Here is a 14,301-nt window from a genome sequence, read left to right on the forward strand (position 1 = left end):
TAAATATTGTGTCTTTACACTTAGATGTTCGTAAAGTGTGTTCTTGATAAGAATATGTTCACTGTTCGCGTTGGTCTGATAAGCATTCCTCTTGCAGGCGTGAATATACTCGCTATACGGGACATGACAAGCAAGGGAGCAGCCTGTTACACCGTTCAATGGCCAACTGCAAATATTTCCATTCCAGCCAGCCACACCAATAGTATCGAAGCCACCAGGTCCTAGTCTCATGCCGTCCTGGCGTTGTCGAGGTACCCGGTAGACCGTGGACCGTAAAAGATGCCTACTAAGAAATCGATTTACTAGAGGCCGAGGCCTATCCACAGGGTACCGAGTATGCAGTTCTGGGCATATGGTAATGGCATGGAAGCGAACGGATGTAGGTAAGATGCAGCGGGTCAGGTATGTATTTTGTTATCCTGACAGCCCCTATATGATTGTAAGATGTGTGAAATTGAAACCTGTTTGGAACAGGGAGTGGATCCACATAGAAGAAAAGGCAGAGATAATTCAGGTAAATCCACTGTCTAGTGCACGACGTTACGAAATTCATGGAGGAAGCCAGTCGGTAAATATGTAAGACGTTGATACTCATTATCCTATGGTTCAAGCCCAATAGGTACTACCTATATGATAGGAACCATGATCACTATATACCGGTATAAATCATTCCATTTTGCCCATTAAGAAATGGATACGGTCTGTTTCAACACCTTGATATCCTGCATGATATTCGCATCGCTGTCGCCCATCTTGCTGAGGGCATCGATGAGCTGCACCAGAATGGGCTCCAGATCCAACCCAAGGGCGAGCGGGTTCAGCTTGTTAGCCAACTCGGTGTCACTCGAGCATCCGGTTTCCGTGGAGCCTTCAAAAGCCGCCTCCACAAATTTAATTGCATTCGGCAGGGCGATAACCTCAGTGGTCGCATGGCCGCCACTCTCGAACGTGGTGAACTTGACATCGACCCCATTGTTGCACCACGAGTCAACCGTGGTCGAGGCATCCGCGTAGGGGATGACTTCATCCCCTGTCGCATGGTAGACGAACATGGGAGCCATGGGGGTTTCGCTTTTCTTCACGCCCATCACGTTGTCTTCCAACACCTGCTTGATGGTCGGCTGGTCCAGGATACCCCGGCCGAGGGTCTGAATGCTGGTGTCAAAAAGGGACTGCTCGAAGAAAGTGACTAGGTCCGCAACGGCACACTGGGTTGCGGCCGCCTCCAGCTTCTCGCGGCCCTCGTCGGTGATGATGCGGTTAATCACAGGAGCCAGCTGCGCACCGTAGGCACTGGGTGCGGACAGTCCGACAATCGCGGCCGGGATGAACCCGCTGAATGCGCTGTCGTCAAGCAGCAGCAGCGTCCCTGTGAGATTGGACGGAGTGCCTCCGGCCACCCATCCCTTGACGTCAAGCTCCGGAGCATATCCAGCCTGCAGCGAGGCCGCCCATCCCGAGGCAATCGCGCCACCGGAGTACCCTACGCCTACTATCATGGGGTCCTCATTGTCGAGACCCAGTGTGCTGTGGAAGCTGGACACGGCACGCATGCCATCGAGCACGCCCATACCTTCGAGATGACCGGGGCTGAAGGCCGCGTCCGGTCCTTCATAGTCGGGAGATGCCACGATGTAGCCCATGAGGAGGTAGGCCTCGATGATGAGCATCTCGACGGAAGCGATGAGGCTGGTCTGTGGGGTGCCCAGCTGGTATTGGTAGCTGGGGGTGCAGTTGATCGAGGAGCTATCGTATGCCGTGTGGAAGGAGACGAAGCGGTCGGTCTTGGCCCCCAATGGCTTGAAGATCGTGGTGACGGTGCTGATGGCGGAGCCATTGATGGCCGTGGTGCGGTAAAGAAGCTGATGTGCTTCTACTGGGTTTGGGACCAAGCCGAAGAAAGAAGCCACTACGCTCCGATTGCGTAGGATAGTTCCTGGCGCTTCATTCTCGAAGCCTACCGGAGGCTGGTAGAACGGATCGTTGGTGGGATCCTGGGGGAATAAGCCTCGGGTCGTCGAACTTGCCTTGGGCAGAGCAGAGACGAGGGAGCCAGTTAGGCTCAAGAAGGCCAATGCCAGACGCACGGGAGAGCTGGATATGGCGACCATGCTGGGAAGGCCTAGGGTTGGTAGATTGGTACTCCTGCTTGCCAGGAGGGCAAATCTGGGGGCCCTGGGGAGCCCATAAATATGGGTCGACACTTCGAGACTATGTGGATAATCGCATGCTGCCGAGGTTTCCACACGGCGTACTAGTCAGCAAAATATTTTCTCCTCCGGAGTATGCAGGTGCTGATCCGGATGACCCGGCTTGACTACTCGAAGTAAACGGGATACGATGTATACGCTGCGGTTTGGAGCAGCGGATTGGCTACTATACGTACTTCAGTTTCCTGTTTGGATTTTCGTTTCTATAGAGATCGACTAGGATCCGAACATCATGGGACTCAACAGCGACCAGGATTCACCGCGAGTCAGGATTGGTGGAGTAGGGTGCATTCCGGGGTAAAACCCTGGCGCCATGGGGAAGCGATGAAGAAGCCCCGCAGAGCAAGGCGATGATCGTCATCTTCGATCCACTTGCAGCCTCGGCATGAGGCTGGATTCTTTTCCATTCCCGATGTTGAATGTGATTTTGGGTGTTGTTTGCTGCATACGGTGTCAGCTTGATATGGAGCATGCATTTTGCAGGAAAAGGACATGCTAATGGACATGGACATGCCTACATGCCATGCCGCGCGATTACGTTCTATGTCTGGATACAGTTTCAGCCGAGAGATGTTATGGAGAGCAGCTTGTTTGTAGCTGAAAAAAGGTGGGTCAGTGGGGTGTTCGCGAGTAATCCCCACCTTGTCCGGAATATTATGAGATGGATCTTAGGAGAAAAATTAAAGTTTGATCTGAAGAAGCTTTCTTGACATTTTCAGCTTGGGCCTGGTTCCTGACCTCAGCGAGCGCGGCCCTCCATTGGACACGGGCGGATCTTAATGGTGAAATCCATGATGGCTTGGGGCTCCGACTGGTGGAGTCTATGTGGTGGCTGGTGTTAGGGTCGACGCTTTTCGCTACTCTGGGACAGGACATGCTTTCTTTCTACTGTCGGGGTGGAACTATCATATCAAGCGATAGGGACACATTCTATGAGGTTTGGTGCCTATCGATAAGGTCTATCTTTCTCGAACCTGTCGCGTTTTAAGGGCAGACGCTAGGGGCAAAACATGGACGAATTTAAGCAAGGGCGGGCCTTAACCATGAATTATGGAACCTCGAACCAGATGAATTCATCTAGATCAGATAACCCAACAAGTGTAACACTGCGTGTTAGTGTGGGGCAAGAACAAGCTCAACTTGAATACGGCATCATGAAATAGGGGCATGATGGCGGGGTCAAGTGACCGATTTAGCCCTAACTCCCCGATGCTTCGCGTCTACACGTGAGGCCTGGAATGCATTGACCCCCGTCATATTACTTTCGATTTGGCAAGATTTAACACCAGTCGCCCATGCTCACTGCGACGTCAGAAAAACCAAGCCGACAGCTTTATCACCCCACTCCCGCACTAAACGTGTGCTAGACAGGAGTGTTATCGGGCGCTACGCCTTGAGATGGATATTACCCGGGACGATCACTGCACCGTTGACGTCGTACTTACTTTTGTCCAATTGTAATGGCAGCAACAACACCATGTGCGCCTTTTAGCTAGCTTGGCCGCAAGACGTGAGAAGAAGGACTGGAAATGGCACTGGCCCCTCGGCAAATGAGATGTAGTATACTGGGAACCCGGAAAGACGTACTACGCTAATTTTATTTTCGTTGTGTTATGCGCTGCTCTTAAAATACTGCAGTTCCCCTCACCTCCCCTCTCGATCTCACATGCAGCTACACGATAGCTTTCGATCTTGCGACAGACATGGATCCTGAACAATTCGCGGGAGCCTCAACTCTTGCAAAGGCCAACGAAGATGCCCAGACTAGAACTACCACGAGCTTGCCATCGGAGGAGAATTTGATCGACCATGGGCTGGACGATCTTCTCCATGGGGAGAAGGTGGACACAGTCCTAACCGCCAAAATGGCCCTCGTCAACGACGTGAGTGATATGATACCACCGTCATGATTGGTGTGGGATCTGGCCTTCCTCCCCATAAATTGCTATTGTGAGAAGGGAATTAAAATCCACGATTCTCTAGACCATCGATGAGATCGGATTTACCCGCCACCAGTGGAAGCTGTTCTTCCTTAATGGATTCGGATATGCCGTCGACTCGCTCATTCTGCTGCTCCAGTCCATCGTCGCCGGCCAGGCTGTCAAGGAGTTTCAACCCAGTTACGAAACGGGGTTGACGATTGCCGTGTACGTTGGCATGCTGGTCGGTGCTCTGTTTTGGGGGTTTTCCGCCGATATTATCGGCCGACGATTCGCCTTCAATATTTCCTTGTTCATCTCAAGCGTCTTCACGATCGTCGCCGGCGCAGCACCGAACTGGATTGTCCTAGGCCTCTTCATCTGTCTGAGTGCATTTGGGGCAGGCGGAAACTTGGCATTGGATACTACTGTCTTTCTCGAATATCTTCCCAGCAAGGACCAGTGGCTGTTGACCCTCATGGCGGCCTGGTGGGGTAAGATACATTCACTTGCTATGTGGCATACGTCAAACTTCCGCTGACCTGTCTCGCGACCTAGGAGTCGGCCAGCTCATTGCCGGTCTGTTTGCTTGGGCGTTCATTCCGAATTTCTCATGTCCGGAAGACGGTCCCTGCACGCGGGAGAATAACCAAGGCTGGCGCTACGTCTTGTATGCTTCTGGTGCGTTTGTGTTTGTTCTGTCCATCCTACGCGTGACCGTTGTGCGACTAGAAGAGACCCCCAAATTCCTCCTGGGGGAAGGAAAGGACGAAAAATTGGTCCGCGTTCTGGAGAAGATCGCCACTCGGCACGATCGGCCCTTTAGCCTCACGTTGGAGCGGCTTCAGGCTTGCGGAGTGACGACCGCGCGGGACTCGAGCGCCATGGGACTGACCCAACGACTAGTCTCTCTGCGCGAGGTAGGCTTCCATTTCAAGGGGTTATATGCCACACGGAAGATTGCGTTGTCGACGACTCTGGTGTGGCTCTCATGGCTCTTAATCGGCCTGGCCTACCCGCTGTTCCATGTGTTCCTTCCGGTGTATCTGGAGTCTCGCGGAGCCCAGTTCGGAGAGAGTAGCCCGTACATAACGTGGCGCAATTACGCGATCGCGAACATGTGCAGTATCTGGGGTCCGGTGCTGGCCGGGTTTATGTGCCGCAGCCGCTGGTTCTGGGGCCGTCGAGGTACCATGATTATCGGGGCATTGGTGACGATGGTGTTCTTCTTTTGCTATACGCAGGTGCGCACCGCGAGCCAGAATGTCGGGTTTACGTGTACGATCAACTTCTGTCTGAACGTGTACTACGGGACATTGTATGCGTACACGCCAGAGGTATGCCTGCCCTGGGACGTCTCCCTTTGCTCGCACACATCGAAGCTAACTCACCGATCAGGTACTGCCTTCGGCCCATCGCGGCACTGGCAATGGTGTTGCCATAGCGCTAAACCGGGTGATGGGTATTGTGAGCGCGGTGGTAGGGGATGCCGCCGATGTAAGTCGTCTGCCATTTCATCCCTCTGCCGAGACTGATCGAAAAGGCCACAACATCCGTTCCGATCTATATCTGTGCGGCACTCTACATCGTGATGGCGATTATCGCGGCAGTTTTCCCGTTTGAGCCATTTGGACGACGAAGCAGTTGATTTCCTGATTTGGAAGGGCCAATCAGCGCTGTCGGACACATCAGATGCCCCTGAATGGCCCCATCGTGCCGCAGTCGCTGATTGGCAGATGTGAACAGCAGAACGCGCGAACCCCCGTGCACCACCAATCAGAGGGGAGGCTTTCTGATGACGTAAGATGCATCCGGGGTGGCTTTTTCATTTTTGGACCAATAGATGGAGGAGCTCGGATTCTGTCGAAACTATTTAATTTACTAGCAGGATGATGGTCGAATTAGTAGACGCATGATGCCATGGCTGATCAATAATATGGGATAATGCCAGGTAGACGGGAAAAACGGGGGAGAAACACCGCCTCTCTGGGATCAGCTTTTGGCAGTTCTATTCCTGACTCTCTCTCTTACACTAGGCAATCTTCAAACCACTGGGCTGTGGGGTGGATCCATTTTATCCTCACGGACTGTCCTTTTCTGGCCTTCCGAGCAGTCCGTTAGGTCTCCCATCCAACGTCGTCTCCCTTTTTCTCCCCCTCTCATATCCTACCACATCCTACAGTTGCCCCCGCCCATATGTAAAACCTTTCAGATAGAGTGCTCTACATCCCCGTCGCTCTACCCAAGGCAATGGTGTATTGCAGCCATGCCCCCTGAACCCAACGACTTCGACCGGGAAGATGCCCCGTTTCTTCCCTCCGCCGAAAGCAGCCATCGGGATCCCAAGCACCACGATGATGAGAAGCAGGGTGCGGAGACACCCAGACTCATCGACCCGAAACTCCGTTTCCGCCTGATGGTGACATTGTTCACCATGATTCTCGCCGTGGAAGTCGGGGCCGTCATGGCTGGCGGCCCCATGACTCGCATCTACGAGTCCATTGCGTGTCGGGAGTACTTTGCGGAGAATGATCCTCGCCAGATCGGGGCCAATGGTGAGGTGGAGGAGAGTCTCTGCAAGATCAAGGAGGTGCAGACTGAACTAGCCGCAGTGAAGGGGTATATGGAGTTCTTTGATGGCCTGTTAAGTATGTTTTATATCCAATGCCTCCTCCACATCCCAAGGAGACCGGCTCACCCTTGCCTCTCCAGGTATCTTTATGGCCATTCCCTACGGCCTGCTTGCGGATCGTCGCGGCCGCAAACCGACATTGTGTCTTAGCATCCCCGGCTTCACCCTGAACACTATCATCATGTTCGTCGTCATGTGGTACTCGGATGTGTTTCCTCTGCGAGCTGTATGGATCTCATGTTTGGCATGGTTGTTTGGTGGTGGTCCTGTCGTGGCTTTTGCCATCATTTGGACCATGATGTCGGATGTCACCACTGAAGAGGAAAGGTACGTCAAGCCATGGTGATGGTGGAACACCCCAGCTGATGGTTGTCAGAGCGTCGATGTTTTTCAAATTCGGAGTCGCCAGCATGGGTGCTGATTTCGCCTCCACCGCCGCAAGTTCCTGGCTGATGGACTTTGACCCGTGGATCCCACTGATAGTCGGATGGGTCGTCGTCTTTGTGGGCATGCTGGGTGCCCTGACTCTGCCCGAGACAATGCATGCCTTCCCGGCCCAACAGTCGGAAAAAGGCACGAACCTCGAGATGTCCCGGCTATCTATCACCAGTGATGGCCGTAAACGGACTCTCAGCAAAGAATACGACGGGGACGATCTAAGTGATGCTGGTAGCTCAGATGACGACGATACCAAGTCCAATCCACTCACATCAAAACATTCGATTCTCACCAAACTCAAGTCGCAGGCTCACACTTACTTGTCGCCCTACTCCTTCATCGTCAAGAACAAGCGCATCACGCTGCTCCTCACAGCCTTTCTTGTCTACCGCCTCAGCCGCGGATCTTCTTGGTTCCTGATACAGTACATATCAGTGCGATACGACTGGTCCCTCGCAGAGGCCAATTTCCTCATGTCATTCAAACCAGCCTTGACCATTCCGCTGTTCTTGATCGTTCTCCCCGCCATCTCGCGGTACCTCCTGCGCACGATGAAAACGAATAAGAAGGACCTGCAGCTCGCCCGCGTGAGCATCATATTCCTCGCGTTAGGGACCTTGGGCATCGGATTGTCCCCTTCCATCGCTACGTTGGTCCCCAGTCTATTGATCCAGACTGCGGGCTCGGGCTTCGTATACCTCACCAGGTCGTTGATCACAACACTGGTCGAGCGCGAGGAGACCGCCCGGCTGTTTACGATCATCGAGGTGCTGCAGTCCGTTGGCAACGTTATCGCCAGCCTGGCCATCACCGCCGTTTTCCAGATCGGTCTGGAGCTGGGCGGCGTGTGGATTGGACTTGCGTGGATGATGACCAGTACGGCTTTCACCCTAGTTGGTGCGGCCATCTGGATGTTCCGGTTGCCTCCCTCAGCGGACGATGCAAACCGAGAAGAGACCTATTAGCGAACGGGTGAAGTTCTTGTATATATTTGCTTATACATACAATATTCTTCAAAGAACCGTAAATTCCTTCTATACGGCTTCCGCAGCAATCAGCAAGAAGTATGGTCGATGTTTCTCCGCAGCATATTCGGGCTGCTTCGCAGCATCCGCACTCGAAATTGTCCACTCTCTCAGCGTCGTCAATACGAATCCGTTGTCTCGTAACAGTGTAAGATACGATCCCAATGTCCGATGGTACTTTTGTACTTTCTCCACCCCAAGCCAGCTGGTATATCGCGGCCCTTCCTCATCATACGAGTTGAGTGGCCAGAACATCCCTCCCACGCCGTCTCTTGTATCCCCGGGAAATCGATGAAATGCTGGCTCCGGGTCGACTGGTGCGGTACAGATGGGATGTTCAACGGAAAAGACTAGCCTTCCCCTTTCTTTGATACAAGACCGGATCTGACGGAGCAGTCTCGCAAAGTCAGAAATGTAATGGAACGTCAAAGAGCTATACACGATGTCATATAGAGTCGACCCGTTGTTCAGCGTGATAGTTTCAATGTCCGCTATCTCGTATGAAATGGAGACCGGTCCTGCAGCAGAATTGCCGAGGTCGTCATCGAATGCCCGGGCTCGTTGGATCATGTTCCTGGAAACATCAACAGCCCGTATGGAGGTGGCTCCAGCATCACGGGCCCAACGGGCAAACCAGCCATATCCGCATCCTAGATCCAGGACGCTGTACCCTTCAATACTCCTCTCTTTGCCAAGGACCATTTCCCGTAGTAAGGGCCATTCTTTGGCACCGGAGAGACCCTCCTTGGAGCGGGGAAGGGTCGCATAGGACTGGAAGAATTGGTTGTTGTCATAGATGTTTTGAGTGGGGGGAGACATAATGAGGGTGTGAAAAAATGAATTTGGGGGAACTGATGATACTGATATAGCCATTACTTTTATACTTCGGGTGGGGGCTAATCCGCATGGGGTGCCCGACGGTGTTCCTTGCGTGGAGCCGAACAAAAACTTGTCTTAATCGGGAATATTCCATCATCTAGCAGATCTATGGCTTGGATATAGAAAGATGGTGTAGTAGACCGTCACGAATGACCTCGCTGGTTTATACAAAGTCACGGGGGACTAGACCCAAAGCGGCGGGACATGTGACCGGGCTGGCATGTGAAGTTCGCTTCGATCATCATTATTTCTTTCTTCCTTCTCCCGCATTTCCGCATTTCCGCGATTTCTTCTCTCCTCTCTCTCTTCCTCGTTGACTCTCGACCTCAGCCGAGGGCCCCGGACTGCGCTGAACTGATCTCTTTGTCAGTATCGCCTTGATCGGCCACGCCCAAGCTTTCGCGAACTCCCGAGTCCTCGGCGATGGCCACTTGTCGAGTTCGCTGATCCTACCTCTACCCCCTCGCCGATATGGAGAAGTACACCCAATTCCGGGATCGCGGTAGGTTTATTACTCTCTTGAGGAGCTGTATAAACTAACCTTTGCGTACAGGAACGGGCATCAGTCCCTTCATTCCGATCCCATCCCCGTCCCACGGTCTTTGGCTTCCTGTCAACATATTCCTCTTCTGTTTCCGCCTTCCGATTCTCATCTTCCTATGTGTCGGCTATTTCCTGGTAGCAGAGTGGCTGCCGATCGGCTCCTACTTCTTTTACTTCAAAAAGGCCTGGCTTACGCTGATCCTGGCCACTTCCACTATTGTCTGGAGTGACATAAATGTGGATGGAGTAAGGAAAGGGTATGTTTCCCTGATGTCATTTGCGGACACCCATTGATGTTTCTCTCTCAGACAGCTGTTCAAAGAGAACAAGGATCGCATGCCCGGTCCCGGAGACGTCATCGCCTGCTCGTTCACCTCCCCGATAGACGCCATTTATCTCGCCTGGATCTTCGACACGATCTTCACCGCATCGTACCCGAATACGCGCAAGGTCGAACATATTTCTCTCTTGCAGGCAATCCTCCGCGCCTTCTCTGCCCCGCAAATAAGCCCACCCGCGGGCGCCCAGCTGGTGGAACTGGCCACCTTGACTCGGAAATACCCCAACCGCATCATTGTCACCTTCCCCGAGTGTACCACCACCAACGGCAGCGGCGTCCTCCCGCTCAGCCCATGTCTTCTCAGCGCGCTTCCCGGGACCCGGATCTTCCCCTTTAGCCTGCGGTACACTCCCGTCGATATCGTTACCCCGTTGCCCCGGTCATATCTGAGCTTCAGTTGGGCCCTGATGAGCAACTGGTCGCACTGGATGCGGATCCGCGTGGGAAAGGTGGTGGTCGTTGGGCAGGATAATGGCCCTGCGAAACCTCCAACTCGCCGATCAACCTATGATACCAATCTCTTGGATATTCTGGAAAGCGACCAGACCGATACGTCGTCCGCATCCGAGGAGGTGATCACCCCGAGCGAGAAGGCGCTATTGGACAAAGTTGCCGATTCGTTGGCTTATTTGGCTGGTGGGAAAGTTAAGCGCGTCGATGTGGGCGTGAAGGTGAAGAAGACGTTTGTCCGGTCGTGGGAAAGAACTCGGCAGACATGGTAGCGAGTTTTTGTCGAATTCGAAGGGAGGTGATGATTTATACCTCGTTTGTATTTACTGATGGGTGTATAGGGAGACATTATGATATAATACCCTGAATGATTGTCAATATGAAAGATTGCTAGCCGTGCAAGCCCGATCATGCACCAATCTGTAAAGGTCGAATCGACAATGCTCTGAGCTTCTCTCTACTCCCATGACTATCCTCATGTAGGACAAATCTATGAACAACCCCAGCTCTATGGGATTTGGCAGTAGAGCCAATTCTTCCAGCGTTATCCTTTGATCTGGCAGACAATTGTCCTCCCCACAAGCCGAACTTCTTAGATCTTTCCGTGACTTCACATGTAATGATTTTCTGGGAATGGTCCAAGAATTGATCAATCTCTATCCCCACGCCTTGGTGCCAAATCACATATCAAGCCTTCTTGTTGAACAAACCAAACGTTCTGGGTCTTCCACTCCTTTTCGGGGGAATGCAACCGAACGTCAAACTCCCGCAGGATTTGCGGTACGATCTTGTGCATTTCCATGAGCGAGATGTTCTTTCCAATGCAGGTCCGCGAGCCAGCACCAAAATTGAAGAAGCTCTGCTCCATCGCTTTCAGCTCCGAAGGGGAGCTTGTCAACCAACGCTCCGGAGTGAACGCATCAGGATCAGGGTAAATATCCGGGTTCCGATGCAGAACCCATGCATTGATCCCGACCACCGTACCGCCAGGGATATGGTTTCCTAGGATTGAGACGCCCCCGTGGGGGACTTGTCGTTCGAGGATTAACCCAACGGAGGGATGAAGACGCATTGCCTCCTTGAAGACAGCAGCTAGATATGGGAGGTGCGCCACTGATTCGCGGTACGAAATAGGGTCACTCAGCTTGTTCTGCACATTGGCACTATCAATCTCATCCCGTACCTTGGCCATGACGGACGGATGGCGCATTAGAAGGTAAAATATGGCGCGGAGGGCGATTGCCGTAGTATCCGAGCCAGCGAAGACATTTGTTGATGTGTGCACGATGATATCCCGCTTGGAGATTTTGTCAGGGTCGGAGCGGTGAATCGCCAGCCATCGTGAGAGCATGTCTTTTCCGGTTTCCTTGCCGTGTTCCTTGATATCCTCAGCGCCCAAAGAAACACGCGAGTTGATTGCCTTCAAGGTGAATTGGAGTACTTGATTCCACGACTCCATACTGGGGATGAAGATCGGGAAAAGCGGGTTGCCCAGTAGAAATGGATGCGCATCTGGCACCTGACCGCAGAGACTTGCGTAGCCCAAGATGCCCTGGATCGTTTTCATCATGTCATCCACGTCGCGTCCTTCTTCGAGGAAGCCGAGCTTTTTGGCAAAGGTCATCTCTCCAACTACATCAAAGGCGTAGTATTGCAGCCAAGTTCCAAGGTCAGCGGAAGCCTTGCGATTGGCGAAGGTACGCAGTTGATCCATGAAGATGCGGGTGCACGAATCCACCGCATCCTCCAGCTCCAGCAGAGAGGTCATGCTGTATGCATTTGCTACGGGGCGCTTTTGGCTGCGATGGAAGGCCTCGTCCCGAGTGGAGAATAGGTTCATCTGCGGTTTTTTGTCCCAGGAGATCGACTGGATGGGATAGAAACCTGTCTGCGGGGTCTAGTCAGTGTTTTGCCACATCACCGGAAGGAATGTTGCTTGGTTGCCTTTGTAAAGCCTTGGTTCAGACCATATATCACGCTGATGGCAGCGGGATCGCCAACAGAAACGTGCTTCGGACCAATTCGGACTAGTGGTCCATATCGTCGATGAAGGTCGATTTCAGTCATGTGGTGACTGCCCTTCCATACGCTGTACAGCTTCCATAGACGCGTGTACTTGGCAGGCCCAGGTCCAGGTATATCACGGAGGCCGGTTCTGAACCGATTGTTGATTAGACGAAATACGTAGGCACATAAGAACAAAAGAGCGAGGTTTACGTTTGAGAACATGGCGGAGGTATGTCTCGAAGAATCATGAAATAGAGACGGGTGATTGGGGTTGAGAAGATGCCAAATTGTCGCAGAAATGGTGCATCCACAAGGTGTATGATAGATGAGGAGCAAGATATATAAGTTGTCGTTCTCATTTGTGCGGGGAATGCTGGCTTATTTGCAGAGGGCACTTTATCCCTACCGCGTGTCGGATATTAATTGGCGAAGCTATAGATGAGGGGATGACAGGTAAAGAGATCCGTGCATTCGAGGCTCTCTCATGCCATTCTCTTTCCACGAAAGGCACTACAATTTACGCTCTTAGAAGAAAATTGCATAGTCCACAAATATTTCTGGTGACTGGCTAGGGAATGGACACGAGATTCGGCCACTTCCTGCAAAGTGATTATTATCTAGCCATTGAGGTCAATTCGCAGACTAAGATGGAGGAGCTTGTCCCTTATCCGGGGGAAAATTGATAGTACATTCCCATTGCTGATTTGTGCCATCTCTGACTCTGTAAAGCCGCCGTTTGATTGAATAGAAGCAAGACCGGGCTTCGCCTGATTGACCGGCACGTAAGGAACTGTTCAAGCGGTCAGCATGTCCACAGCTCCCTTGTATATCTCCTTACTTACAGTCGGTACCAGTAACTATATGTCCTACCCCACTGAAGGATTTCAAAGCCTGTAGCTGAATGGCCGAATAGGCTGATGCTGTATCAAAATAATAGCCCCTTAGCTGAGCAATGGTTTGTGAAGCATCTAACGCCCCCAAGTCCTCGAGGCTAGCGACGCCAGCGATACGACCAGCAAGATACGGCATTGCACCACCCCCATGAGGGAATATCATTGTCACGGTCGGAAACCTGAGCCGTTGTCCCGTCAGAAGCATATTTTCCATTGCACGGACGCTGTCGAAAGGATATTCGGTCAAAGGGCCTCCGTATCCCAGTGTTGCTCCCTGACATCCGGGGGTTGTGGGATGAACGAAAACCGTAGCATTGCGCTTGTTCAAAGCTTCAAACACTGGGTCGAGTTTTGCGTCCCCCAGATACAGGCCATTGAAATTGGTATATAAACCAATACCATCGAATCCGAGCTTATCCAGGCAGTACTGCAGGTTTTGGTCAGAGTAACTCTACAAGGATAGCAATATCGAACATACGTCAATCTCAATTAGCGCATCCTTCACGCTGGGAAGAGGAAGCAGACACAATGCCCCCAGTCTTGTTGGGTAGGCTTGGACATAGTCGTGTAATATATCATTTAGTTCCCGAGCAAGTCTCCGTGCTTTCTTTGGCTTTGATGCCAAAAAACTCACTCCCGGGGCTGTGATACTTAAAATCGAATAGTTTAGTCCGTATTCGTCCATGTTCTCGAGATGTCCGGAAAGCGACCACCGGGGCACGGAAAACCCTTCAACGATCAAGGAGCCATTGACCACAGGATATTCAGCTTCCTTCAAAGCATCCAGCCAGACATTCGGGATTGGGTGTGAATGAACGTCGATGCGGTAGCTTGAGTCGAGATGGGGCTGAGCAAAGGTGGTCTGTAGTGCACATAACACTAGCCCTACCGATTTCAAAAAGGAAAGGGGAGACATCTCCGAGGTTTAGCATGACCCAGGAAAGCCCAAAGAGCAGATGTCACCT

The 14,301-nt window shown here is 52.2% G+C and overlaps 4 protein-coding genes across 4 annotated transcripts; 2 read left to right on the forward strand and 2 right to left on the reverse strand.

Annotated features, from left to right (window-relative positions):
• Positions 1-606: 606 nt before the first annotated feature.
• BDV59DRAFT_207881 (secretory lipase-domain-containing protein) lies at positions 607-2,111 on the reverse strand (the record flags this gene model as incomplete). Its single annotated transcript, XM_073695089.1, has 2 exons — positions 607-649; positions 802-2,111. 2 exons carry the CDS (start codon positions 2,109-2,111, stop codon positions 607-609), a joined length of 1,353 nt encoding a protein of 450 aa, XP_073547760.1.
• A 1,802-nt stretch (positions 2,112-3,913) lies between these two features.
• BDV59DRAFT_193237 (MFS transporter) lies at positions 3,914-5,777 on the forward strand (the record flags this gene model as incomplete). The annotated part of the gene is made up of 5 exons (XM_073692190.1): positions 3,914-4,093; positions 4,194-4,623; positions 4,688-5,466; positions 5,528-5,596; positions 5,673-5,777. The coding sequence occupies 5 exons, from the start codon at positions 3,914-3,916 to the stop codon at positions 5,775-5,777; spliced, it is 1,563 nt and encodes a 520-aa protein (XP_073547761.1).
• Positions 5,778-6,395: 618 nt separating this feature from the next.
• On the forward strand, positions 6,396-10,708 carry BDV59DRAFT_193238 (MFS general substrate transporter; the record flags this gene model as incomplete). The annotated part of the gene is made up of 5 exons (XM_073692191.1): positions 6,396-6,777; positions 6,842-7,088; positions 7,138-8,096; positions 9,657-9,903; positions 9,955-10,708. The coding sequence occupies 5 exons, from the start codon at positions 6,396-6,398 to the stop codon at positions 10,706-10,708; spliced, it is 2,589 nt and encodes an 862-aa protein (XP_073547762.1).
• A 377-nt stretch (positions 10,709-11,085) lies between these two features.
• Positions 11,086-14,252, reverse strand: BDV59DRAFT_201993 (cytochrome P450; the record flags this gene model as incomplete). Its single annotated transcript, XM_073693936.1, has 4 exons — positions 11,086-12,324; positions 13,133-13,233; positions 13,286-13,763; positions 13,815-14,252. 4 exons carry the CDS (start codon positions 14,250-14,252, stop codon positions 11,086-11,088), a joined length of 2,256 nt encoding a protein of 751 aa, XP_073547763.1.
• Between the last annotated feature and the right edge of the window lie 49 nt (positions 14,253-14,301).

The sequence above is a fragment of the Aspergillus ambiguus genome, assembly GCF_047715705.1.
Source record: "Aspergillus ambiguus strain CBS 117.58 unplaced genomic scaffold BDV59scaffold_16, whole genome shotgun sequence".
In the NCBI taxonomy this organism is placed as follows: domain Eukaryota; kingdom Fungi; phylum Ascomycota; class Eurotiomycetes; order Eurotiales; family Aspergillaceae; genus Aspergillus; species Aspergillus ambiguus.